Below are 24,463 nucleotides of genomic sequence, written 5' to 3'. Positions count from 1 at the left end.
TCGAGGTACTAGGCCAATTGTTTGTATCAAGAGGCATACAGGTAATCCTCAACTTGCGACCACACTTGGGACTGGAACGTCTGATGCTAAATGAGGCTATTGTTAAGTGGGCTGTATCTGACTTTACAATATTATTTGCCAAGGTTGTTAAGCGAATCACTGCAATTGTCAAGTAAATCATGCAGTTGTTAAGTGAATCCGGCTGCTCCCATTCTCTTTGCTTGTCAGAAGCCAGCCGGGGAACTCACAAATGTCCTCAGGATGCCACAAGTGTTGTAAATACATGCAAATTGCTGAGTGACTGAATTTTGACCCTGTGACCATAAGGAAGCTGCAACAGTGGTAACTCTGAGGATCAATTGCAAGTCAGTATTTTCAGTGACAATGGTGGTCACTAAAGTTTAGTGAGTTAGAATGGTCACTAAAAGAATGGTCATAAACCTATGACCACAGTGGAGCTCAACATTTCTGTTGCTAAGCGAGATATTTGTTAAGTGAAATTTGCCTCATTTTACGAACTTTCTTGTCACAGTTGTTAAGTGAATCATTGTGGTTGGTAAATTACTAACACAGTTGTTAAGTGAATTTGGTTTCCCCATTGACTTTGCTTGTCAGAAGGTCATAAAAAAGGATCACATGACCTTGGGCCACAGCAACAGTCATAAATATGAACCAGTTGCCAAGCGTCTGAATTTTTCATCACATGACCTTAGGGATGGTCATAAGTCAATTTTTTCAGTGATGTTGTAACTTTGAACCGTTTGAACTGTTGTAAGTCAAGGACTACCTGTCCCGTATCTGAGCTGTAACAAACCATTCCACCATTAGGTTGTAGCAGAGATGCTCAAAATCTTAACTCTTGACAGCCATCTAGTGGCTGCAATTGTTTAAATAGGATCATCCTACTTTTAGTATGTTTTGGAATTGCTTTTGCTTGTTACAGAGTTATTTTTTACTAAAGGAACACAGCATCTCTCTTCTCTTGATTAAAGTAGTCCAACCACCTGAGGCCTAACTCTTTTAAAATTTCAGCAAGAACTTTAAAAAAAAAATGTTCTGGTTTAAAAGAGATTTATTCTTTACGCCACCTTTAAACTAGCAACTCCTTTATTTTTCCTGTTTGTGTGGAATCCTCAAAGAAGAATTGAGCTGATTTAATGAGAACAGAGAAGCACTGACAAATTCAAGATCTAAAGCAGGGCACTTCCAACCTTGGGAACTTTTAAGACTTGTGAACTTCGACTCCCAGAATTCCCCAGCCAGCATGGCTGGCTGGGGAAATCTGGGACTTGAAGTCTAAGGGTTTAAAGTTCCCAAGACTGGACTTCCCCTGGTCTAAAGCTTATCTTCTGCAGCATTTCTGAAGCCAACCCAGACTTGATGGCACCCAACCTGCTCCTTGTACTATCCATACAAGCATGTTCTTGTGGTGAGGGTCAGAGCTAAGATGCTCCCCAAAGAAACAGAAAGGGAAATTATAGTTTTGCAAAAGAAAATTCCAAGGTGAGGTTTTTGCTCCAATGATGAATGTGGTCAGAGGATGAGGTTTCACAAGGGATTGATAGCATCTACAGATCAGAGATCACACAGGAAACCCCACCTGAAAAAAGAGGAAGAAACTGGGGGTAGGGGGGGTGACAAAGATACGAGAAAGTTTAGGAAAACGTTCTGAACACCCATGCCCTAGTTTGCAAGTGTCTGCAACGTCTCATCACCCAGAAGAAAAACACTTTTCTAAAGTTCTTCAGATTTAGGATTATTGTGCAAAATTGGACTAATGCAGCAAGAGTTGTTGGGAATTATAAGTACTGTTAGGACATAGGTAGTCCTCGACCTACGACCACAATTGAGCCCAAAATTTCTGTTGCTGAGACAGTGGTTAAGTGAATTTTGCCCCATTTTATGACCATCTTGCTACATTTGTTAAGTGAATCACGGCGGTTGTTAAATTAGTAACAGGGTTGTTAAATGAATGTGGATTCCACATTGACTTTGCTGGTCAAAAGATAGCAAAAGATTATCACATGACCCCAGGACACCGCAACCGTCATAAATATGAGTCGGTTGCCAAACATCTAAATTTTGATCATGTAATCATAGGTATGTTGCAATGATCATAAGTTTAAAAAAATGATCATAAGACCTTTTTTCAGTGCCATTGTAACTTTGAACGGTCAGTAAATGAACTGTTGTAAGTCAAGGACTACCAGTAGTATGGAAAAATTGGATAGGAATTTTAAGTGTTTGTGGCCAATCTATTTGGAGGACTCTGAATTTTGGAGGACAAAATTTGGTGTAGGACAAACTAAAACATGGTCACTCATGGCTTAGTGATTTTCTGATGGGATTACTGCAACACTCTTTAAATGGGGCTGCCCTTGGAGACCATTTGGAAATTACAGCTGGTCTTGAATTGGTAGCTCACACTGTATTGGCCATCCCTCAGTTTGCCCATATTATATCACTGTTGAAGAACTGCATGGGCTCCCAGCGCCCAGAGGCTAAAATAGTAAGATTGGAGCCCAAATATTGTAGAATGAATGGGTATAGTTCTTGGGTTGGGCAGCTGATTTTTCTTGATTCTTGGCTGTATTATTTTTATTGCATGTGAGTTATGTATCACCAGGTAGGTGGCCATATAAATTTTTCAACATATAGACAAACATCTGGGAGGGAAGAAGACTTTTTCTAGTTGCAATCTCTGAATAGCAGTGATGCTCTTGGATTCGACCAGCCATCACATCTATCCTTTCACATAAATACGCAAGCAACCCCTCAACAGATATTCCTCAACTTATAATTGGGATCAACATTTCTGCTCCCAACCAAGGCAGTTGTTAAGTGAGTCACACCTTATTTACAACCTTTTTTTGCCATGATTATTAATTGGATCACTGCAGTTATTAAGTGAATCATAGGGTTGTTAACTGAATCTGGCTTCTCCCATTGACTTTGGTTGTTGAGAATCAGCTAGGAAGTTCACAAATGGCAATCACATGACTCCAAGATGCTAGCTTTGCCACTAGCTTTATGGTGCAATTATATATATATATTTATATTTATATATATATATATATATATATATATATATATATATATATGTATGTATGTATGTATGTATGTATGTATGTATGTATGTATGTATACACATACATACATACATACATATATATAATTGCACCATAAAGCTAGTGGCAAAGTGCCCAAATTTTGATCAGATGACCATTGGAATGCTGCAATAATCCTAAATGTGAGGATCAGTTGTAAATAGCCTTGTTTGGTGCTGCTGTAACTTCAAATAGTCACTAAACAAATGATTGTAAGTTGAGGACTATTTGTATTTCAACACATATATTCCTGAAGGAATTTCTCTCACCTTGCGTGCTCAGGCTTGCCCTGCGACCGAGGTCTCAAATATTTTCTTGCGCCCTTCCATGCCGCTCAGTGCATCGATATTCTTCCGCCAATCACCTACTTCCCGATTCTCCTGAGGGGATGGGGGTGGGAGAGAAACCAAGGGCCAGGAAATCAGTGGAGTCCCAGGCTTTGTGGGAGGAGTAACTTGTGTCCTGTTAGCTCACTTATGTTTTTATTTCTTGGAGCTCAGAGGAACTTACACAGTTCTCCTTTCTCATATTCTTCCCCACATCAACCCCATGTGATTGGTTGGGAGACAGTGGCCGATCCCCAGGTCCTTCATAGAGCTTCCAAAGCTGAGAATGGATTACAATCTGGATTTCTATGCTCTTAATACATCACTGTGACCATTGTTCCATAGAAGCCCTCATTCCCCTTTGCTTTGTGGAATCATCATCATCATCATCATCATATTTTAATTTGTATACCGCCCTTCTCCCGAAGGACTCAGGGCGGTGCACAGCCAAAATAAAACACAAAGAGAACAGTACATATAATATTAAGAACACCTCTTAAAAAACTTATTCAATTGGCCAAAAATTTAAAATACAGTAACACCCTATAAAAATTCACAAAAATGTAAAACCCATAAAAGCAAATTAAAAATTTTAAAATCAAGCCAGTCCAGCTAAACGGAATAAATAGGTTTTAAGTTCACGGCGAAAGGTCCGAAGGTTGGATAGGTGACAAAGTCCAGGGGGAAGTTCGTTCCACAGGGTAGGAGCCCCCACTCCTTAGTTCAGGGGTGGGCAATTAATTTTTATCAGGGGCCGCATGAGAAGCCTGAATTGTGTCAGAGGGCCACCAACTTTCTTTCATTGTAAAATACTTAAATTAAATATTTTGAATAGCTGGTACTGATAATCAGAAGAATAAAGCACTCTGTAAATATGTATATTAGGTTATGTGAAACTGTGGTCTATTGGTTAAATAAGAAAAACAATTATTGAACCAGTGCAATTTATTTTTCAAAATAAAAGTTAAAAAAAAAGTTTAATTTATGGTGTTTATGATTGGCCTCACGCGGGCCGGACAGGGACGTACAAAGGGCCGGATGTGGCCCGCGGGCCTTAATTTGCCCAGGTCTGCCTTAGTTGGTTTGGTTTAGTTTGATGAATCATCAAACTAAACCATAAGAAACTGAACAGAACGTTTCTCTTCTCCTGTAGAAGCAATCTATAATACCCACAAATTTGGAAAGGTTACTTGTGCCCAGTGATATAGTTGGATGTTCCTGAATTTTGTGCTATTCTGAAGAAATTTAGCACCCACCCTTCCCCTAAAAAAATGAAATATTTTGGGAAATATTAAAAAAGCCAGAATATTATATTTCCCTGGATGATTAAAAAAAAAAAGAAACATGTTTTAAATTCAGAAAGCAACTCCCTGCCCCCAGCAGATATTTGGTGCCTATTAAGAAAGACTGCCCAGCCCATCAACAGGACAAAGGACCTCCAGCTCCAGGGTGATGGGATTAAGACATGACCCTCCAGGACATATTAATTCTATTATTCTATTCTATTCTATAATTCTATTATTAGGTTAATTCTATTAATTCTAGCAGCAGACCTCATCATATGGCACAATCTCCTAAGGACACTGCCTCAGCAGTCCAAACTTCAACCAATCTTAGCTCAGACAAACGGGACCCCTACGGGACCCCATGGGAGTCTGAAAACAGCAAATAGATTACATATTCTTGCACAGGAACAGGAAGCTCAAGAGCAAAGCCCAAGAGAAGGTATAAAAGCCCACCCCCCTCAACTCCATGTGTTCAGCTGCATCAGAACCACAAACATGTGCTTCTGTTCATCAATTAGTGAACCCTCTTTCCAATTAGCCTCCAGCCTCCATTTTGTCTCCAGTGCCTTTCTCCCTGATTGGACCTGGATCTGGATATCTCTTCCAAAACAGTTAAGTTCTCCAGATGAGACCAGAGGGATCTCTGTTGTTATGAGAAATCTTTCCATATTGTCTCAGTTGCGGTCTTGGTTGAATAAGTACTCAGACTGAGGAAAGGAGAGGCACTACTACATGAAATGCAGAGGTTTTTCAAAACTCAAAATCAGCACAATTATTCCCCTTTCCCCAAGTAGACTTTATACATGCTCCTTTATACAAAGATTTCCCAACCTTGACAACTGTAAGATGAATGGACTTCAATTCCCAGAATTCCCCAGCCATCATGAGAATCGCTAGGGAATTCTGGGAGTTGAAGTCCACATATCTTAAAATTGCAATGCTTGAGAAACCCTCCTTCATACCCTTGCAAGTAATGTCCTGGGGAAAAAAAGTTTTGCAAAGGCTGTCCTCCAGGAAGGAATAAAAAAAAAGATAGTGGTCATAATACATATGAAAAGGGCTTTTTGCATTGTTTTGGCTGCCATCTCTCCTGCAGCTTTGGAAGCAGGGTTGAACTTTTTATGAAAACCAGGAATTGGAGAAAGGGCTCACTGGCCATCTAAATTGACTTTCTTCCTCCCAAGTGAACTTTAAGATTGCTATTTAAGGATAACAAAAATAAAAGGTTGCTGCAATGGTGGTAAAATGTAGCCCAAGGTGCCAAGAACTAAATTTAAGACTTTGACATACAACGTCATTAATGGGAAATTTCTGCCTGGAAATTATTCACCACCAATGAATGATCAGTCAGGCTGTAAGTAAATAAGCAGGCAAGTATGCAAAGTTTGGACAGTTCAATCATCTCAGAACTTCAGCCACCTTACAATGATCCTAGGCCAGGAATGGGGAATTTTTGGAGGCCACAAAGGGATGTAACATCCCATTTATGGTCTGCAGAGCCTCCAGAGAAGAGGTTTGAGGGACAACATATATTCAAACTATCCAAAAGGACTAATTTTGCTCTTTTGGAGATGAGTGAGAGTTTAAATGACTCTTAATCCGGTGGTGGGATTCAGCCAGTTTGCACCACTTTGGGAGAACCAGTTGTTAACTTTCTGAGCAGTTTGGCAAACTGGTTGTTGGTTGAAGAAATCATTAGGGCAGAGAACTGGTTGTTAAATTACTTGAATCCCACCATTGTCTTAATCCATTAAAAAAAACCCAAATCAACTTCAAAGTCTTTAGCTTAGGGGTCTCCAACTGTGGGAACTTTAAGCCTGGAGGACTTCAACTCCCAGAATTCCCCAGCCAGCTTTGTTTTGCTGGTTAGGAAATTCTGGGAGTTGAGGTCCTCTAGGCTTAAAGTTGCCAAAGCTGGAGACCCCTGCTCTAGTTAACAAAGATTACCCACTTTTTTTCTAAATGAAGGAAATGAATGACTCTGAAGCCACTATCTGTGTACTTCCTCTTCCTTCCCTCCCTCTCATTCTTGGCTGCTGATCCTCCCAGGCTCACCTTCTCTGTGTCATCTTTCTTGACCTGTTTGAGGTTGGCCCGCAGATCCATCGAGACCTTGTGCTTGGAGCCAAGCAAGGCCTGCATCATGGCATCAGCTGAGAGACGCACCCGGCGAAGAGCAGGGCGCTTAAATTTGCCTCGCAGGTCAAAAATCTTCTGGTTCAAATCTTGGATCTGGAATCAGAATAGACAACCTGTTAGCACGCTTGAAATTTAGTAGCAGCCGGTCACCAAATTCACTTCACAATTTTCCCCCACCTGGATGCTCTTCATATACATAGATTAAGTGATTGTGACTGGGAATTCTAGTCTCAACACATCTGAAAGTTGGGGAAAGTCAGGTTATATGAAGAAAACTTCAATTAGGAGTGAAATATTGTACTGTCCTTCCAGATTTCCTCAAACTTTCCCACAAACTGTCTTAAATAAAGAGCATTCTGAAACTGTAAATCAGTTATTTCTCAATCTCAGCAATTTTAAGATGTGTGGCCTCCAGCTCCCAGAATTCTCCAACCAGAATACTAGAGAAAGTTAAAATCCACACATTTTAAATTTGCCAAGTTTGTAGAACACTGTCCTAGCAAGATCATGAGGTCTGCTGGGCCTCATTATGTTTCAAACGCTCCACTCTCTAGCACTGATGATGTTATTAGGGCAATGAAATGTTTCCAAGCAAACAACCAAGTTCAGAGAGTACCAAGAATTCTGAAGATGAGGGTGAAGGTTTGTTCTCTGAGCTTGAGGGTTGGTTTCCAAACATTTTATTACCAGGCTAGGTAACATCTTCAGTGGAGTTGAAGGATTTGGGATCGTGGTGTATGACTGCCAGATGGTGTTCATGGATCCTGGTTTTTAACTGACGTGATATTTGCCACACGTAGAATTAGTTGCATGGTTACAGTTGATTTTGTAGATTAGAATAGAATAGAATAGAATAGAATTTTTTATTGGCCAAGTGTGATTGGACATACAAGGAATTTGTCTTGGTGCATACGCTCTCAGTGTACATAAAAGAAAAGATACGTTCATCAAGGTACAACATTTACAACACAAATGATGGTCAATATATCAATATAAATCATAAGGATTGACAGCAACCAAGTTACAGTCATACAGTCATAAGTGGAAAGAGATTGGTGATGGGAACTATGAGAAGATTAATAGTAGTGCAGATTTAGTAAATAGTTTGACAGTGTTGAGGGAATTATTTGTTTAGCAGAGTGATGGCCTTCAGGAAAAAACTGTTCTTGTGTCTTGTTCTGGTGTGCAGTGCTCTATAGCGTCGTTTTGAGGGTAGGAGTTGAAACAGTTTATGTCCTGGATGTGAGGGATCTGTAAATATTTTCACGGCCCTCTTCTTGATTTGTGCAGTATACAGGTCCTCAATGGAAGGCAGGTTGGTAGCAATTACTTTGATTTGATTTGATTTTGTAGATTACATTGTTTCTTTCATCCTTCTGAATTTTGTCTTTGGTTCTGGATAATTCCTGGTGGAGTGTGGCTGTGGGTTTGTGTGCTATTGCTATTCCAAGGGGTTGGAGCAGTGATGGTATTCAGCCAGTTCTATCCCGTTCGGGCGAATCGCTAGCGACAGCGGCAGGAGGCTCCGCCCACCCACCCGGACATAATCACATCCCGTTTTTGATGCTCTGCGCATGCATGCACTCACATTTGCGAACCGGTAGCATAGGTAAGTGAATACCACCCCTGGGTTGGAGAATTCTGGATGTCAAATCTTTAATCTCTACCCACACCAACAATGAACAGCACCAGTTCGATTGAAGCAACACAAAAATAATCAGCCACGTTACCACCCGCCACGCTCATGAGTTCATCAAAGCCTGGCACTCCACAAGCAAGTCCATACACATGGACTTACAATCAGCCTACAACCCCCTCCGAATCCAGACCAACTGCAGAGCCACCCAGAGACCCTCAACCAACCCATGCAACTCCCCTCTGCAGTTACCCTCCCAACAACCCTGACCTGCTATAATCTCCCTTTGACAAGACCCATCACAAGACCCTCACTTGACATACCCACACCTGAAGCCCCTATAAACAGAAGAATACTGACATCCCCTAAACTCCGCTGAAGATGTTACCTAGCCTGGTAACAAAACATTCAGAAACCAATGCACAAGCTTGGACAATTCAGCCTTCAACCCTCATCTTACACCCAAGCTACAGATATTTTCCACTGTTGCAAACTCTAAAGATGTAGGCATAATAATGTGTGAAAGAGCTATAGATTGGTGATAACTGCATGCAGGGTAAAAATTATTCTTAATTCTATGAATACTGTAGATGGGTGCAAATGCAGTAACAGAATTACAGAAAAAATGATTGGGGCAATCTGATCCCCAAGAATAAATGGAAATGGTGACTGCTTAGATCTTAGAAGATCTAAGAAAAATTTGAAGATTAGTTAAAGAAACAAAGTTATAAGAACTACCGAAGATGGGGCAGCATCTTATTAATATCAAATGTGGAACTTGGGGGAAAAATGGACCTGACAGAAAAGAAATGAGTGTAGAAATAGAAGGGCTGGCTCTGAAGAAACACGGACTGAATGGAAAAGTGAATAAACAGTATGAAAAAGTACACTGAGATGATTTGGTCACATACAGGAAATGAATGAGAATTAACCTGCAAAACAAAGAAGAGTGAATGAGTGAGAAGAAAGAGAAGATTGGGAAATCCATGATTGAATCCATGATGGAACTGACTAGATCCTAAAAAATGGAGAAGTGAAAATTACGAACAGTCAAAACGTAAAGCAGCAGGTGGACCTGGTGGAAGAATTAGAATGCTTTTCAAGGATTGAATGATATGGAGAGATATAATGAATGATGCTGAGGCAAACTAGGTTTATCTGGACTCCCTTTTATTCTTCTTATCTCATGTCATTTGTTTCATTCACTTATTATGTCTTACTCCTTTTCTGCACTTTGCAAACCTAGCGCAATATTGCAAATAATGTAGTTGCCTTTAAAAAGCCACCCTTCTCCCCAAGAACACCACAGTGTGCATATGTTCCACTTTTCCTGATTTGATTTACCCAATGGCCCTAAGTGATTTTTTTTTAAGCTGGGCGAAAAAGACAAGGCTGTGTTTTGCATTTCCCTTTTACTGTCATTAAAATGCCAAATTTCATTGGCTAAATCCTTCATCTGAAATACACTTAGGTTTTTTTCTATCTTGTATGATCAGGATCCACAAAAGGTGCCCTGTAAAGATAACTGTGACCCAAATCCCACCCAAGGCCCATGCTCAAAAGCTCACCTCATTGATGCTCTTATTGACCCGGACCTCCATGTCATAACGCTCCTCATCAATTTTGTCAATTTGCGCATGGAACTGCCGACATAGCTCCTATAGTAAACAAGATAATATAAGACAAATCAAACATCAGATTAGAGACAAATAAAGAGTAGGGTGTTCCTGAAAAAGTGCAAAGTGGATTTTTAAAGGCTATTGAGAGATGAGTCAGAGAACTGACTTTTTCGGACATTAACCACTTGAATCAGAATGGTCCAATTGGAGAAAGAAAAAGACAACAATTTCAAAACACTCCAATATCTCCAAATATGCTGGAGATTTACTTTCCATTAATACCCACAATTATACATTTTTCTCAAAGCTAAGACTTCTCTCAGCTGGCCTTCCAGTTGTGTTGGCCTATAAACCCCATGTCTAGTTCATATACCCGGAGTGCAACTGTTTGAAGAAAGCTAATTTTGAATATAGGCTTACATGAAAATTTTAATTGGGTGGCTTTTTCTAATCTAAAGTAATGTTGCCCCTCAAAGTAAGTGGGATGTGGATCATGTTGCAAGTGATTGGATGTCCAACTCTTGCTTTAGACCTACTGGCGCAAAGCAAGTTGTACAGCAAATGCATAATGCTCTTCTCAAAGAGCTTATCACCTTCCTTAAAAAAAGTCAACATCTAAGCTAGTTTATCCTGAAGATCAAAGATATACTTTAGAGTTTTCCTTTCCTCTGTCATCTGTCTTTATCTTTCGTCAAACTAGAGACTTTTCATGGGAAATTCAAGACATCTGGAGAGCAACCAATCAGAGAAGGCTGGCTTCACTTAGCCCAAGAAGCAGATCCTCTGCAATTTGGTCTGCTTTCTCCCTCCTTCATTTTCCCCACTTCTATGCTGACCTGCAAGTCCGTGAGGTTGAGTCCTGCTAGTTCTAAGGGGATGCAGCGGTCGGAGAGAAATCTTTCTTTGTCCTGGGAGCGTTCTTCTTCTTCCTTTTCCATTTCCCTCTTAGCCACTTGGAGCATCAGTGACTGGGTGAAAAGACAAGAGTTTGGGTCAATAAGCTGGGCTTATATCTTGCTTGTGTTCCTTCAACCTGATGAATATACCATGGCTTAAACTAGCTTTTCCCTTCCAAGGGACTCTGCAGAAGTATGGATGTACCCCAAGAATGGTGGTCATACTAATCCAAGAATTCTGAGAGTTGAATCACACACATCTGGAGGGCATTTAGACTGAGCACGTCCATTTTGTCAAGTGTTCCTTCCTACCAAGTATTTGCATCAAGTACGTGTGTGGGAGGTTGTGGTTGTGTGGGTGTGGTCTTCTCTTGGAATCTGAGCTACTGTGCATCTTTTCCACCAGGTTTTATACGCTGCACATAGTCCTCGACTTACAATTGACTCCCCAAACCTCTGTTGCTAAGCAAGACAGTTGTTAAGTGAGTTTTGACCCATTTTATGACCTTTCTTGCCATAATTGTTGAGTGCAATTGTTAATTTTGTAACACAGTTGTTAAATGAATCTGGCTTCCCCATTGACTTTGCTTGTCAGAAAGTTGCAACTGTCAAAGATACATGCCAGTTGCCAAGTGGTCAAAGTTTGATCATGTGACCTCAGAGATGCTGCAAAAATCATAAGAGTGAACAAGAGTCATAAGTCACTTTTTTTTTTCAGTGGCTTTTTAACTTCAAATGATCATTAAACAAATGGTTGTAAATCAAGGACTACATGTACTACGTTTTGCCTTCCAATCGCCTAGAACAGAGGTCTGCAACCTGCGGCTCTGGAGCTGCATGTGGCTCTTTCATTTCTCTGCTGCAGCTCCCTGTCGCTCAAAATATGCGTCACAACTGCCAACGTGTGACACCCACTGGCACGTGATTTATTGAGCTTTTCGGCCCATCTTTTTTTTTCAGAGTTCAAAATGTTTTTGTTGCATGCAGAAGTAAAAATGTGTTTTCTCTGTAGCTGGTCATTGATTTCATAAACTATAGTTTTTTTAATGCATAGCCATAAAGGTAAAAAGTGATGCATGCAGTGTTATCTTCATTTTAGATGTTAAAAGGGTTTTGTGGCTCCCGGTGTTTTCTTTTCTGTGGAAAACGGATCCAAATGGCTCTTTGAGTGGTTAAGGTTGCCAACCCCTGGCCTAGAAACTTGCCAGATGTGCCCCCAGAAGTGTTTACTACCTTGTGCTCTTTTCTAAGTGTATCAATACCCAGAAGCTCACTCTTTCCACATTACCTTGAGTTGCAATTTCCGAGAAGCTGATATCTTGCATTTTATCTGTGGTTGAACAAAAGAAGAGAGATTAAGAGGCATATTTCACATTCCGGAAGGATGGTGCTGAGAGGAACTTCCTAAAATTACAGGGATGACTGGTTATCCTGAATATCCTGTTCATAACATGGGGAGCAGTTTAATAGAAACAGAATCAACTGATTAGGTTTAGGTCTGGTTAGATTAGATTAGATGAAGTGACAAATTTCCAAAGGACAAACCGCAGTCACTTAGAGGAAAGGAGTGATAGGAAATAAAATATAATCTGCTTTGCCCAATGGGTTTAATTTCTTTCTAAATGAATAACAGATGGGATCAATGTAAATCAAGTGTGTCCAACCTTAGAAACTTTAAGGCCTGTGGAACTCCCAGAATTCCCCAACCAGAGTGACTGGGGAATTTTGGGAGTTGAAGTCCACAAATGTTAAAGTTTCCAAGATTGGACACCCTGGTCTAGATTAACTGACACCTAGAGACTGTTGGAATTCATTGTTGGAATATATTTCTGTGCAATAATTACGGTACTATTAAGCCAGAAGATGGCATTATTTACAAGTTTGAATCTATGGTATATAATCTATGCTCTTTTGTTCTGAGTAGTTTCCTGTTACATTTGTATAGCTGAGCAGTAAAGCACATAGTGACTGTACTTTTTGTTTGCTCTGTGTGGTGCTTTATATAAACTGAATTTCTAACAGAGACCATTTGGAAAAGGTCACATAGCCTCCATGCTTTTGAAAGATTTGAACAGATTTTAAGGAGCAGAAACATCCTGAAATGAGAAGGAAATTTGAGATGCTAAGCACGAGACTGGACACCTAATTTTCTGATTCTGCGACAGATTATGCACAAAGTTGAGTATCGATGTGAGACATAGCAGACCAATGTGTTCAACTTCTAAACTGCACTTTGAGCTTACACTTTGAGAGATGTGCAAAGTCATCCTGGCTTCATCTTGGTGTATTGTTTTCATGCATGATGATAAATTTACATTGCTCTCTGAAAACACACAGAGACGCACATATAGATACAGATACACAGACACAAACACAAACACAAAGTGCTGCATTGTTTCCATTTCTGCATTTCTTCTCCCTTTGTGTCCCCCTTTGATTTTCTGAGCCTCTCATTCTTAATCTTGCACTGGGTATTTCTGCATTTCTGTTTTTCAATTCAGCTGGAAAGGTTGGATTGGAACATACCTTGTCATGTGGCTCAATGGCATAGGCCCGGTAATTGGCAGATGATTTTCGGCGTAGGGGAGGCACTGTTGCAGGAGGAGGGGCAGGTTTGGGAGCCACAGGCGCCTTTTTTGTCTCCACAATGGTCTCCTGTACTTCCTCCTCTATGTATTCCTCTTCTTCCTCTTCCTCATACTACAGATTTAAATAATGCATTATCTCAAAAATGCTTTCTGCAGCCACGTTTTTGACATATAAAGGCCAACTGCACTTGCTGCTCTAACCCCCAGATTCCAGATTTTGAGAGAGGATATTTATGTAAGCGAGGGAAATGGTACAAACCCGCTCCTGTTCTTTTAAGTACTTTGTATTTTAATTGCTGACTTTCACTGTCCTACAGCTAGTTCTCAACTTATGACCACAATTGGGAACAGATTGCTAAGCAAGGGGATTGTTAAATGAGTCGTGCCTGATTTTATTACCTTTTTTGGACACAGCTGTTAAGTGAATTACTGTAGTTGTTAAATTAATCATGCTTTCGTTAAACAAATCCAGCTTGACTTTGCTTGTTGGAGGCCAGCTGGGAAGATTGCAAATGGCAATCACATGACCCCAGGACATTGCAACTGTCAAAAATAGATCCCAGTTGCCAAGTTCTTTAATTTTTGATCAGGTGACGGTGGGGAGGCTGCAACTGTTGTAAGTTTGAGGAACAGTTGTCAGTCACTTTTTTCAATGCCCTTATAACTTTGAATAAACAAATGGTTTGAACTAAATAAATGGTTGCAAGTTGTGGACTACCAATATTTTCCTGACAAATCCTTTTACTTACAAAGAACATGTGGAAAAGAATAAAAATTAAAAATGGAAAACTCAGAAATGCTACTAACAATAATGCATAACTTTATTTTCTCAAACTCTGCTGATTTTTGCCACTAGATGGCGCTTGAGTGAGCAGAATTTGAATTTTGGATTCATTATGGAAGACGACAATACAAGTAGTCCTCGACTTACGACCTCAATCAAGCCCAAAATTTATGTTGTTCAGGGAGAATTTGTTAAGTGAGTTTTGCCCCATTTTACGACATTTCTTGCCACAGCTGTTAAGTGAATCACGGCAGATGATCAGTTAGTAACTTAGTTGCTAAATGAATCTGGCTTCCCCCTTGACTTTGCTTGTCAGAAGGTTGCAAAAAGTGACCACATGACTCTGGGATGCTGCAACAGTCATAAGTTTGAACCAAGTATCAGAATTTTGATTACACCACCATGGGGATGCTGCAAAGATTGTAAGTGTGAAAAACGGTCATAAGTCACTTTTTTCAGTGCTGTTGTAACTTTGAATGGTGACTAAACTTTGAATGGTGACTAAAGGAACCATTGTTAGATAATTAGATAATTTAGATAATTTTATTTTGTCACAACATCATATAAAAAGGATTATATAGTATATAAACATATATATGAGTAAATATAAGGAGGTATAAGCATATATATATATAGGAAGAAGAAAAGAAAAACAATAGGACAGGAACGGTAGGCACGTTTGTGCGCTTATGCACGCCCCTTATGGTCCTCTTAGGAATGGGGTGAGGTCAATAGTAGAAAGTTTTTGGTTAAAGCTTTTAGGATTATGGGAAGAGACCACAGAGTCAGGTAAAGTATTCCAAGCACTGATGATTCTGTTACAGAAGTCATATTTTCTGCAATCTAGATTAAAGCGGTTAACATTAAGTTTAAATCTGTTGGTTGCTCTTGTATTATTGCAATTAAAGCTGAAGTAGTCTTTAACAGGAAGGACATTACAATAGATGATTCTGTGAGTTAAACTTAGGTCTTGTCGAAGGCGACGGAGTTCCAAGTTTTCTAAGCCTAGGATTTCAAGTCTGGTGGGATAAGGTATTTTGTTGTTTTCAGAGGAATGGAGAACTCTTCTTGTAAAATATTTCTGGACACGTTCAATTGTATTGATGTCAGAGATGTGGTGAGGGTTCCAAACAGGCGAGCTGTATTCTAGAATTGGTCTAGCAAATGTTTTATATGCTCTGGTTAGTAGTGTAGTGTTTTTGGAAAAGAAGCTATGCAGGATTAAGTTTACAACTCTTAGGGCCTTTTTTGCTATGTAGTTACAGTGGGCTTTGACACTTAGATCATTTGACATGAAAACTCCAAGGTCTTTAATGGGGTGGGGGTCATCTGTAAGGTAATGTCCATCAAGTATGTACTTAGTGTTTGGGTTCTTTTTTCCAATATGTAAGACTGAGCATTTGCTGGTTGAAATCTGGAGTTGCCAAGTTTTAGACCAAGCGGTTAGATGATCAAGGTCTTTTTGGATGATAGATGCATTGTCTGTGGTGTTAAATAGTGGTTAAATAAATGGTGTTACTCAATAACTACCGTATTACAATATTTATCTTCGTTTTCCAGATTCGTGATTCCTCAGAATGGCTTCTACATTTTTTGCTGTGATTTCATCAGGATGGGCATACTGATGGACAAAAGGGTGCTTTTGGGTACAGTGTGGATTTCTCTCGGTCTCATGTCTGCGTAAACCTAAAATGAGGCATACTAGAGCTACTTGCCCCATTAATGCTTTCTGTATCAGTTGCTCTACTACAGCAATGTTTTTCAACCTTGACCACTTTAAACTGAGTGGACTTCAACTCCCAGAATTCCCCAGCCAGACTTGAGGGAATTCTGGGAGTTGAAGTCCATGCAGCTTAAAGTGGTCAAGGTTGAGAAACACTGCTCTATAGCAGTGCTTCTCAATCTCACCCATTTTAGACCTGTGGACTTCAACTCCCAGAATCCCCAGCTGGCATGGTCTACTGCTAGTAGCGGCCACGCTAACTAGAAAGGATGGTAATTGAAGATCAACATATCTTGGGTCGTCCAATGACAAGCCAAAAATTCAGATAGTGTCCCTTTTTATATATGTTGTCTGTAAAGGGCAGGAACTAAATTGCATAGGCCCAGCCACCATTATGATTATTTTGAGGTATCTGTGGATATCCCTTACTAGATATCAAATAGGAAAGACGGGGGTGGGGGGGAATTCAGGAGTGCTTGAACAGAGATAATTTCTTTTAAGAAAATGAAATGTTTAAATATGCTAACAGAAAAGTCTGTAAAAATTGCCATGTATGAAGATGGTTTATTTGTTTTTGTTTTTTTCATGAAGGAATAGTCACTATTTATAGATTTTAATCTGAAGTGATGCTGGTGACATTTTGCAAAGCTTATCTTAAACTATTTTTTAAGGAGCTAATATCTGGCTAGACCCAGCAAAGAAGCTTTTGTCAAGTTTATCCTAAGTGACGAAAGACAAGTGTCTCGTGGCAAGATTCAAAAACCTGATGTAGGGCACATTTATTTACATATTTATTAGATTTTTAAAAAACCTTTTATTACTTTATAGGTAATTCAAAAGAAATAACTCTTCTGTCTCCTTTTTTTCACTACAAGAACAATCCAGTGAGTTGGGCTGAGAGAAGGTGACTGGCCAAAAGTCACCTTGGGACTATAACATAAGTCTCCTGGTGATTGGCCCAAAGTCACCCAGCTGACTTTCATGCTTAAGGCAGGACTAGAACTCACAGTCTCCTGGTGATTGGCCCAAAGTCACCCTGCTGGCTTTCATGCTTAAATTGGGACTAGAATTCACAGTCTCCTGGTAATTGGTCCGGTTCTGTGGGCGTGGCTTGGTGGGCGTGGTGTGGCTTGGTGGGCGTGGCAGGGGAAGGAGATTGCAAAATCTCCATTCCCACCCCTCTCTGGGGACAGCCAGAGGTGGTATTTGCTGATTCTCCGAACTACTCAAAATTTCTGCTACCGGTTCTCCAGAACCTGTCAGAACTTGTTGAATTTCACCCCTGCTCCTAATCTAATGTAAATAACAACAACAGAGTTATAAGGAGGCCTTCTAGTCAAACCCCTGCTCAGATAGAAAACCTTCTACCATTTCAGACAAATGGCTGTCCAATCTCTTCTTAAAAACCTCCAGTGTTGGAGCACTCACCACTTCTAGAGGCAAGTTGTTCCACTGATTAATCGTTCTAAATCTCAGGAGATTTCTCCTTAGTTCTCGATTGCTTCTCACCTTAATTAGTTTCCATCCATTGCTTCTTAACCATTAGACTAAACTGGCTTTACACATTACTTTTCAGAAAGCATATAAGTGTGAAGGTGTAGGTATTTACTTGCCTGCAATGACCGAACAATTGCCTGCAGTACAGTAACATTTCCCTGGATAATTTACCTTCTGCTCAACTCATATGAAGTGAACACCTTGATAATTTCTCCCAATTTATTAAAGGCTCTTGAGAGAAGAGAGAAAGATGCCTGTATAAAATAAAGGACACTGTTCTTTATCAGTTCTGGTGAAATTGCTTCATTTGTACTTACGGTGATCTCTTCCCTGTGGAAAAATGGAAAGATACCAGTCAGATTGAATAATTTTGTTTTGCCTGGTTGCTCCCCCATCCCCCAGGACCTTAAGCTGCTTCCTAGCTTTCCCCCTGCTGTCAGCATTTTAGTAGGATTATTTTTAATCTAAGGAGTGAGTCTTGTCTGCCAGCTCAAAGAACAGCGCTCTTCTTCTGCGGATCTTGAACCCGTGTCTTGCTCATTAAATTTTCCCAGGAGACACCCCATACCCCCTTCCCTCTGGTACATAATGTACGATAATTCCCACTGACATATCTTTTAAAAGACAAAACTACTCACTCTTCTGCCATCTTGTGAAAGCAACCTTCAGGTCCACTGGAATGAGAGAACAAGAAAAATACATTATTCATAACTCTGCCTCTGTCATCTCTCTCTCTCCATCACCTTGAATACATAAGCATATACGTGCACATTGTAATATATAATAATATGCAAATACAATATCTATCCTATAAGGAACTACTTGGGTGTAGTGGTTAAAATATCAGGCTAGAAAATGGGAGACCAGGAGTTCTTGCTCTGCCTTAGGCACAAGGCCAGTTGGGTGATCTTGCCTCAACCCGAAGAAAGAGGCAATGGCAAAGTACTGAAAAACATTGTGGAGAAAACTGCAGAGATTTTCTGGGGGCAGTTTCCAAGAGTCAGACATGATTAAAAAGAAGAAAAATCAACATCTATCCTGTGTTTAAGTCTCTATCTTTTATTCTGGTTTTTTCCCCCTTCCTTCCTTCCTTCCTTCCTTCCTTCCTTCCTTCCTTCCTTCCTTCCTTCCTTCCTTCTTTCTTTCTTTTTTCTTCCTTCCTTCCTTTTTCTTTTTCTTTCTTTCTTTCTTTCTTTTCTTTCTCTCTCTCTCTCTCTCTCCCCCCCCACTCCTTTCCTCCCTCCCTCTCTTCCCTTTCTCCTTTCTTCTCTCTCTCATCTGTCTATAGGTAGTCCTTGACTTGCAAGAGTTCATTTAGTGACTGTTTGAAATTACAACAGCACTGAAAAAAACCCAGCATGACTGTTTTCGTGCGTATGACCATTGCAGCATCTCAATGGTGACACACGACTCGGCTGCCTGGCAGCAGGCTCATATTCATGACGGTTGCAGTGTCCCAGGGTCATGCAATCCCTTTTGCGACCTTCTGACAAGCAAAGTCAGTGGCGTAGCCAGATTCACTTAACAGCTGTATTACTAACTTAACAATTGCAGTAATTCACTTAACAACGGTGACAAGAAAGGTCATAAAATGGGACAAAACTCACTTAACAAATGTCATACTTAGCAACAGAAGTTTTGGGCTCTGTTGTGGTTGTAGGTTGAGGACTACCTACACTTTTCCGTTAGAGACCAAAAGCTTCTTTCTAATAATAGCATCTTATAAAGCACCAATAGCACCAGTCATGCTTATCCTTCGTGACTCTCCTTGGATGTCCAGGCAACCTGAGAAATGTTTGCCCTTTGTGGGCAAACTGTCCCTGTGTCTGTGTAGCAGAGAAGAAAGCAGCATTTAAAACAAGTTATGGCAGGATTTAAGGCAGGCTTAAAAGCCTTATCCTTTTGATGTCATTTCAGGCTATTAGGATCATAATCCCGAATGTCACACCTGTAACTGCCAATTGGGAAACATTTTTGACATTTTGCACTGCTTCTGCAGGTCTGTGGTATGTGAAATACAGATTTATTTGAAGCAATTTATCTTGCTGTTTTACCACTCCTTCCTCCCTCATCCTCCAAAAGGCTGGTAGAGCGCCTTACATAAGAACGGGTGGGAACATTATCCTTTAAGTCTTTTGTTATCACCTTTCAAAGAAAGCTTCTTCAATGTATTTTGGTACGTGTCTCTCTATATGTGTATATGCAGACATTGGAACCCTGGTTGCATTGCTATGCTCACTCAGAAGTAAACAAACCAAATTTTAGCTTAAGGTGATATGTGAATTCAGCCATGAAATAATTTTACATCAGCAGGAATCTCTTCACCTCAGAGGGTTGTTTTGCATAGGTTGGAGTGATGATTTCATGTGATTATATATGAATAAATAAATGTTTAAATTGAAATGGCCCCTCGCCAAATTAAAGATACATACAATACATACATACCATACACATGCTACAAAAATTAACAAATTCTTCACTATTGGACCATATTTCCTGGATGTCTGCTAAAACTATTTTAAGGTGGGGTCTCCAAACTTGGCAACTTTAAGACTTGTGGAGTTCAACTCCCAGAATCCCACAATCAGCCAGCTAATTTTGTAGAGTGTTTATGGTTATGTACAACTCTTTATATACTGAATAGCTCAGACATTGCCAGATCAAGTCATAATGTGATGTATGAGCCTGTAAAAAGAAACAAATGTAGACTAAATTATTAATAGCAATATTTTTGTGAGAGATTATCAGAGGCCACCTCGATTTAAACATTTATTTATTCATGTATAATCACATAAAATCATCCAAAACAATCTTGTGAGGTACGCTGGTGGAGAGATTCCTGCTGATGTAAGATTATCTTGTGGCTGAATTTACATATCACCTTAAGCTAAAATTTGATTTGTTTTACTCCTGGGTGAGCATGGCTGGCTGGCTGGCTGGCTGGGGAATTCTGGGAATTGAAGTCTACAAGTCTTAAAGTTGACATGTTTGGAAACCCCTGTTTTAAGAGGACATTTACAGTGTGGTAAGAATCGATTTATGCCAGCCTTCATTATATCAAATTAATATAATTGTTGCATACTTTTGCTTATATATATATTTTTATGATGTGTTGTTGTTTTATATCAATGTTTGCGTATACTGTTGTGACAAAAAAAAACACCATTGGATCACCACACATCATCACACAAAAGAGCAAGAGCAAAGTTGCTCTGGCTGTAATCAAGAGATTATAACTCTCTTCAAAACCTCTTGTTGTTGCTTTCTAAATTCAGATCTCGCTTCTCACTCGGGCCCACCAGCAGCCAAGTATTGGCCTCTCTGAAAACTCACATTTGCGCAGACGTTGTATGAGACATCCTGTTATCACTTCAGTAATTTGGGCTGCTAAATTTGTGCTGTCTTATCGCTTCAAAAATGGGGCCAGGTCATTCCACAGGGAAGAGGCAGTGAGCTTTGCAGGCAAAGCACGTGCTCCAAAAACCAACAGCAGATGGAAGGCTGCTTGTTTGCTCAACTTGATATGGCATGTGTGCGTGCATGCAGCCGCACAACCATTTTTACAGAAAGCTGGATTGAGGCTAAATTCCCAACTCTGATTATTTTAAAGCAAGGCTTTTAAATAAGATCTCTCTCTCTCTCTCTCTCTCAAAGATGATAGTTGGAAGCTTGGCAGAGGGAAGAGATATGGGCAGAAATCCAACGGGGGGGGGGAACAAAAATACAGCGGCTGCGTGTTCAGCCCTCCCCTTTCTTAGGAGGCCTTTATTCTTAGCGTGAGGTGTGAAACGAATCCTTCAGCACTCTTGCGAGAGACATCTGCTGTGAGACTCAGAAATAAAGCTGGAGGGGCCCTGCCCAGAGCTGCTAAGCTCTCCCAAAGCTTTGTTATCTCTCTCTTTCTCTTATTCTCTGGCTGATGAAAAGAACAGCACTGCCAATGCTTGTTTGGATTGAGCCAGTTTGATTCAATGATTTAGATCAGGAGTGGGGGAACCAGAGTCCTAGTCCTATTGTAGGTATGGAAACCTGCTGGCCAGTTACTCTCTCTCAGCCCTGGAAAGAATGCAAGACACTTCTCTTCCCAAGAAAATGCGTAGACTTGTCAATGTGCAGATAGTCCTCAATTTACAAGAGTTTATTTAGTGACCATTCGAAGCTACAACGGCGCTGGAAAAAATGGACTTATCCGCTTTCCACATTTATTGACTGACCACTGCAGCATCCCCACAGTCACATGATCAAAATTCGGATGCTTGACAATCAAATTTAATATTTATGACAGTTGCAATGTGCCAGGATCACATGGTCCCCTTTTGCAACCTTCTGACAAGCAAAGTCAACGGGGGAGCCAGATTCATGTAATAATCGAGTTGCTAACTTAATAGCTGCAATGATTCACTTAACAACTGTGGCCAGAAAAATTGTAAAATGGGGCAGCACTCACTTAACAAGAGTCACACTCAGCAACATAAATGTGGGGCTCAATTATGGTCATAAGCCGAGGACTACCTGTACTTGCCAAGATCAAGACTTAACAAAAACAGGTCTATTTAATTTCAGCCAGTGGGGCCAAGGATAGATTGGAGTTCCTTTGAAACCGAGGTTTGCAGGTCCCCTCCTTCCAAGGAACCGGTTCCCAGTGAGCCTTGCCCTGCGACCCCTTGTGCTGGGGTCATGCCAGATTGCTCTGGCCTTGTCATCTGTCAGAAAATACTAAATTCCAATACCCTGGTGAGAATCAGGAAACCCTCCTATTGTATACTCCAAGAAAGCCTTTTTTGTGGCCAGACGGATAAAAATTGATGCCCCTTCCCCATAGTAGTATTCCTTATTGTCTTGAAGGTGTCTCAGTGTGGCTGGTTAATAAGGGAACAAGGTAACAGCCATCGATATAGAAGGCAGGAGGAACAAAGAAGCAGTGATTAAAGGACAGCAGCAACAAAAATGTCGCTACAGCCTTTAAAATCCAGGATTAAGAGTTGAGGAAATTAAATTGTCATTCTACACTAATAGGGTTAACTCTGTTAGAGTGGGGAGGGCCTTAGGAACCCGTGAATTGCATTGATTTTGAGTATTCTGTCCACATACGGGCAGCAAGGTGGTGGTGGGAGAAGCCCTTCTTGCATGCTTTATGAAGGCTGCTCTGATCTTCCCATAGACCAAGAAAGGGCAAAGCAGAAAGATGTAACAAACTACCGTACTGCTTGTTTGCTCATTATCTATTTGCCAACCAAGGACAGGGATAAACTACATACCTGAAAAATTCCACTCCACTTCCCCAAAGTAACAGAATGGTCCCTCTGTTTTACCTGGATAACGGGCAGCCAGCGAGGGAGCAGTTTCCTGGTGATGTGTGGATACCAAAGTGGCTGGTGGCTTTTTATAAAGAGAGCTGTTGAGCATCAGCTAAGCCTTTTTAGGGAAGAAGGAGAGAGGAATGCATTCCTCTGATAAGAATGGCCCTGATATGCCTAAGAGAAGGATGGAAAAGTGGGCCGGGGTGGGAACTGGCTTAGGTTGACAGAGCCCCAGTAGAAAGGCTGGTGTTGGCTTACTGCTGTACCTTTAATTCCAACTCTTTCATGCATCCCATCTAAAGCAAGAGGATTCCTACAGTTCATTTAATGATCAAAGTTACAATGACACCGAAAAAGGGGACTTATGACCGGTTTTCACCCTTACGATCGTTGCATCATCCCTTTGGTCACGTGATCAAAATTTGGATGCTTTGAAATTGGTTCGTATTTATGACATCCCACAGTGTCCTGGAGTCACCTGATCACCTTTTGAGATATTCTGCCAAGCAAAGTCGATGGGGAATGCAGATTCGCTGAAGAATCATCGTGTTACTATCTTAACAATGGCAGTGATCTCCTTAACAACAGTGGCAAGTAAAGTGGTAAAATGGGGCAAAATGTTTCACTTGACAAATGTTTCACTTAACAACCCAAATTTTGGGCTCAGTTGTGGTCGTCTGTCGAGCGTTACCTGTACATTCAAAGTCTTGTTCCAAGTTCACCCATGACTTGCAGAAACAATTGGGTGGAATAAGATTAAATCCAAAACATGATTCATGTTTATGAAAAGACTGTACATTTGGGATGGTCAGGCACACTTGTACAATTGTAGTCGCAAAGCTGCTTTTCTGAGAGGCAACTGGACTTTCTTGTTTTTTTTTTGAAGATGTTTCGCTTCTCATCTAAGATGCTTCTTCAGCTCTGTAGTCGCTGTGTTACTCATGGCCACTGTATGCCAAAGACACTGTTGTCTTGGCACATTAGTTACAAGAGGTTCATATAAGTGTGGTGACCGACTCCGTCAGCATAGATCAACCGTTCTCAGCTTGTCCTCTGGATGTGCCAAGATTAAAACTTTCTGAATTTCCAGCCAGCATGTCCAAGTAAGGTTCCCATCTTATCTGGGAATTTTAAGAGTTGCAGTCAGAGATGTCTGCAGGGAGGAGGGCATCAACCGAGTCAAGATGCTGGCTACAAACATGCAATTTAAGTCCTGCCTCTTTGATTGTGGCTGCCATCTTGGACTGTTTTTCTCTCCCTCTTGTTGATACCTTGGCTGTAACCTTAATCCTTCTGGAGCATTCAAGGCTGGGGAAAGACCAGAATTCCCCCTTACCTGAATATAAGATATGAGTAATCCTTCACTTTAAAAACTTCGTTTAGTGACTGTTTGAAGTTAAAATGGCAAAAGTGACTAATGGCCATTTTTTACACTTGCAGCATCCCCATGGTCATGTAATCAAAATTCAGATGCTTGGCGACTGACTTTTATTTATGATAGTTGCTGTGTCTTGGGGGCACGTGACCACCTTTTGCAACCCTTCTGACAAGCAAATTCAGTG

At 40.5% G+C, this 24,463-nt stretch overlaps 1 protein-coding gene across 1 annotated transcript; it reads right to left on the bottom strand.

The window, feature by feature from the left end:
* Window positions 1-1,182: 1,182 nt before the first annotated feature.
* TNNI3 (troponin I3, cardiac type) lies at window positions 1,183-18,250 on the bottom strand. Its single transcript, XM_058182596.1, has 9 exons — window positions 18,240-18,250; window positions 17,919-17,931; window positions 13,536-13,709; window positions 12,298-12,339; window positions 10,950-11,081; window positions 10,063-10,152; window positions 6,775-6,951; window positions 3,377-3,487; window positions 1,183-1,619 (listed from the first exon to the last, which is right to left on the bottom strand). The coding sequence occupies exons 1-8, from the start codon at window positions 18,248-18,250 to the stop codon at window positions 3,386-3,388; spliced, it is 741 nt and encodes a 246-aa protein (XP_058038579.1). The 3' UTR covers window positions 1,183-1,619; window positions 3,377-3,385.
* Window positions 18,251-24,463: the final 6,213 nt, after the last annotated feature.

Source organism: Ahaetulla prasina, chromosome 4, assembly GCF_028640845.1.
Source record: "Ahaetulla prasina isolate Xishuangbanna chromosome 4, ASM2864084v1, whole genome shotgun sequence".
NCBI classification, from domain to species: domain Eukaryota; kingdom Metazoa; phylum Chordata; class Lepidosauria; order Squamata; family Colubridae; genus Ahaetulla; species Ahaetulla prasina.
Note: the sequence above shows the minus strand (reverse complement) of the source record. Positions and strands in the feature narration are given on the sequence as shown.

Coding starts and splice junctions, on each gene's coding strand:
- TNNI3 (XM_058182596.1), bottom strand. Junction 10,153..10,949: donor TCAACCTCACGGACTTGCAG/GTCAGCATAGAA, acceptor TGTTTACTATAG/GAGCTATGTCGGCAGTTCCA. Junction 3,488..6,774: donor AGAAAGATGACACAGAGAAG/GTGAGCCTGGGA, acceptor CCATCCCCTCAG/GAGAATCGGGAAGTAGGTGA.